Genomic DNA, 3,999 nt, shown 5'->3' on the forward strand with positions numbered 1-3,999 from the left:
TCCTGACATCCAAGTTGAGTCTTTAAGGCTGTGCAGGCACTCTCCTCCCCCCCTGGTGCCTGTACAGCCTTAAAGACTCAGCTTGGATGTCAGGAGCCTTCCTGGACCGCAGCCTCTGCTCAGGGCCCTGCCCTCTGGCTTGCTGCCTATTGGAGTCTCCCATCTAGTGTTCTCCTTGTCTTTAATTCCCACTCACCTATGAGCTCCCTGAGGCAGGGACACTGTCCCTTTGTATTTCTTCCACTTTTTTTTTGTTTTGTTAATCATCACCTGAGGATATTTTCCCATTGATTTTTAGGGAGAGTGGAAGGGAGGGGGAGAGACTCACACAGAGAGATACATTGATGTGAAAGAGACACATCGATTGGTTTCCTCCTGCATGCACCCAACATGCTTGCAACAGAGGTACGTGCTGCTGGAATTGAACCCACGGCTGATGCTCTATCCACTGAGCAAATGGGCCAGGGCGCCCCTTTGTATTTCTCTCTCTGGTGCTCAGCACAGTGCCCAGCACAGTGGGCATCAATTGGTTGCCTCCCATATTAGTCCCAATATGGGGCCAGGGATTGAACCTACAACCCATGTACATGCCCTTGGCCAGGAATCAAGCCACTGACCCTTTGGTCCTTGGGCTGATGCTCTAAGATCTGAGCATCTGGCATGGCTTATAATATTATTCTAAGACAGGGTATCTCAGACTTGTTCGGGAGGCAGAGAGAGAAACCAAGGAGACAGGGTGAAATTGTAGGACAGTGATGGCGAACCTATGACACGCATGTCAGAGGTGACATGGGAACTCATTTTTTTTGGTTGATTTTTCTTTGTTAAATGGCATTTAAATATATAAAATAAATATCAAAAATATAAGTCTTTGTTTTACTATGGTTGCAAATATTAAAAAAGTTCTATATGTGACACGGCACCAGATTTAAGTTAGGGTTTTTCAAAATGCTGACACACCGAGCTAAAAAGGTTCCCCACCACTGTTGTAGGACGTCCTTACCACAGACGATTTGGCCCTTTCGGTAAGCAAAGTTGTAGTTCAGATACTTGGTGCCACATTTCCGCCTCTCCAGACGTCTGTAGCAACAGTCATGTTTGGCGCAGCATCTGTGGGGAGGAGATGTGATTGGGGCTGCTTCCCCACAGCTCCAGGGAGCCTGGCCCCCCGTGGTCTTGCCCCTTGACCCTGGGCAGAGATCCAATGACCCTGCAATGGTCTAGAGCGGAGTTCCAACATGCTGGCTGCTTTTCCAGCTGGGACCTCCTGGGGTTCTGTGACAATGGGCACCAGCCCTGCCTGGCAGCTCCCAGCCTTGCAGGGGCCATGAGTGGGCAGAGGGTGGGAGGGCTGGGGTGGCCTCACCGATCCGTTGCATCGATGGGGGTTCCTCGGCCACCCCAGCCACAGTAGCAACCATAGGAGCCATAACTGGACACAGCATCCTTTCCTGTCGCCAACCAAATCATTTCCTGGAAATCCAGCAAACTCCCGTGGGTCTGCAGCAGGCCTGGAAGGACATCCCCTGGGGATGGGGCCTGGAGCCCTGTGCCCTCCTTCTCTGCCCTTCTCTACTACTCCCCCTCCCACTAGGACCTCTCTCCCACCCACTGAGGGAGGGCCTATGGAAATGGGAAGGAAAGCTGGGGCTAAGGGTGCTTTCATCTTGGGCTGCCCCCTTGTGGCCAGAGGTCAGGGTTCGCTCTTACCAAAGGCCATGGTCAAGGCCAACAACAGAAGGGTCTTCATGTGGACAGTCCCCTGTGTGAGAAATGCAGATGGATTGGCCTAGACTCCTCTCCCAGGTGGTCCCAGCTTCTACCCTGGCCCCTTGCTCAGCAACCCTGGAGAAAGGAACCTTCAAGGGAACACACAGACATGCTCCTCGATCCAGGATGACTACTTTTGTCACACACGAACACACAGGAGCATGCACACACAGGGCCTCCTGACCCTTCCCAGCTCTGTTTGACTATTTTCACACACATGCAGGCCTCAGACCCAAGGAGACCCCCACACGGTACGCTCAGGAGATGTCCACGCTCCCCATCAGACTGAGAGTTCCTGGAGGGTGCAACCAGGTCGTCCCAACCAACTCAGACTCCCAAGGTCATAGGTTGTGCACCCCCCCCACCCCCAACCCCCCATTAGACATATCGTACTTGTTCCAACCGGATTCAAGGCTTGGGAATTCCATCTATGAAGTCCAATCTCCAATATTTTTTCCAAAACTAAAGAACAGCACCCTCTCTTTGCAAGACTTTCCAACCCCTTACCCATATACACATGCGCAAATGCATATATAGTCACACACATATGCATGCATATACCCACTCCTGAACTCACCCACTAATGCAGACCTCCTTTCATACAATCACTCACACACCCATACAACACACTTATGCACATCCCCCCCAAATCATGCGCATGCATGTATTTGTCCATGTATGCAACAGACACATGCATAAATACACATGGACACATATGCCAACACAGCCATTCTTAAAGGCAGCCACTGAGCAGGACCCATACTCCTGACAGGGCATGAATTTTAGGGTGTTACCTCTCAGAGAATGCTGTTGTTAATAGCTCCAAGTGCTGGTCTTGTTAAGTCTGAACTCCAACTCCCCTTAAATAGCTGCCCCCTAGGGAAGGATTGGAGTTGGTGGGTATGCAAAAGGGGTGGGAGTGCCTCCAGTGAGTGGACTCAAAGTTTGGCATGCCTATAGCCCTGGGCTATCCCCTTTCTTCCCCTCATTAGCCTGCAGGACAGAGCTGAGGATGGAAAACAGTATGTGCTGTTAGCAGATGCCAAAATTGTAGATTATTTTGTAATCTTTCCAGGGGCCTCATTGCTGACTTCAGTCCATTCCCGTAACCAGGCGCTGGGTGTGAGCACCAGTCGTCTCCCTGGAACCAGAGTCAGGAGAGGGCAGGGGCGTCCGCTGCTGCAGGCTAAGGCTCATCTACAGGCCTGCAGGCCCATCGCTGGGGCGAGGATTGCTCCTTTTTTTGGCTGAATGTGGCATTTGGTATAGGAATGGGGGCATTTAGAAAAAGGAGAGCATTTATTGTTATTCATTCATTCCATCAATAATTCATTCACTAGAAGTACGTACTCAACCTCTACAAAATGCCAGGATCCATGTGAGCTTCTGTGGGAGGTGGTGGGGGTGTGAGGACTTGACCTGCCCCCCACTCTCCACCCCACCTGGGGCCCCAGCAGGGAAAGGGGTGCAGTGAAGCAGATGGTCCCTTCCAATTGGGCCAGCACCGCCACCTTCTCTTTGTGCTCCTCTTTCTTTTTCTCCTCCTCCTCCTCCTCCTTCTCCTCCTCCTCCTCCTCCTCCTCCTCCTCCTCCTCCCCTTCTGGAAAAAGCCAGAGCCTGCCCTGGAGTTCACCCTAAAGCGCTGCCTCCACCTTACCCCAGTCCTCACTCAACTTGTCCAGAGACAGAACTGATGACTGCTTCCCAGGTCTATTGTTCTTTCTTTTTCACCCGTCAGGAACATGGGTGACTCCAGCTTTAATTCCTAAAGCAAATACCTTCTCCCCGGCCCTCCCAGACATGCTAAGAATGGAGCTTCCAGGGCCTTCGGTAAACACTCCCTGACACCAGCACCAAAACAGCCAGCGTGGCAGAGGCCGGAGCTCCTAAACACTCCACCTGTGCCCCCTTCCCCAGGTGCCCCTCCAGATGCACAGGCCCAGGGGACTGGCTCTGGTGAGAGCACCTGAGCATTAGTGCCGAGGGGCCTTTCCCTGTCCCTCGTGGTGGGACCAGAAGCAGGCAGCAGGTTGGATCCCCGAGTCAAGGCCTGGAGAACACCTGCCCGGGAGAGACCCACAGACCCTCATGGGACTTAGGGAGAAGGACGTGTTGGTTTCAGTCACTGGTCACTGAGACGGGTAGTGACTGCAGCATAAGCTCGTCTGTGCTGACAGCCTTCGAGGCAGTGTTCACCTCGGAGATGCAATGTAGTTCCAATGCTAGGCC

The 3,999-nt window shown here is 52.5% G+C and overlaps 1 protein-coding gene across 2 annotated transcripts in view; it reads right to left on the reverse strand.

Annotated features, from left to right (window-relative positions):
- The window catches only part of LOC102427659 (phospholipase A2, membrane associated-like), a 12,663-nt gene extending 10,049 nt beyond the window's left edge, over positions 1-2,614 (reverse strand). Inside the window, exons 1-4 of one of the 2 annotated variants that reach the window (XM_014460228.2) lie at positions 2,565-2,614; positions 1,711-1,762; positions 1,367-1,511; positions 1,004-1,110 (exon numbers count right to left, since the gene is read on the reverse strand). In XM_014460228.2, the coding sequence (XP_014315714.1) occupies positions 1,004-1,110; positions 1,367-1,511; positions 1,711-1,750 (292 nt within the window). In that variant the 5' untranslated portion in view covers positions 1,751-1,762; positions 2,565-2,614. Of the gene's footprint in view, positions 1-1,003; positions 1,111-1,366; positions 1,512-1,710; positions 1,860-2,564 lie in introns of both variants that reach the window. The other variant, XM_023758385.1, reaches the window with a different exon arrangement.
- Between the last annotated feature and the right edge of the window lie 1,385 nt (positions 2,615-3,999).

This window comes from Myotis lucifugus, unplaced genomic scaffold (assembly GCF_000147115.1).
Source record: "Myotis lucifugus unplaced genomic scaffold, Myoluc2.0 scaffold_128, whole genome shotgun sequence".
NCBI classification, from domain to species: Eukaryota; Metazoa; Chordata; class Mammalia; order Chiroptera; family Vespertilionidae; genus Myotis; species Myotis lucifugus.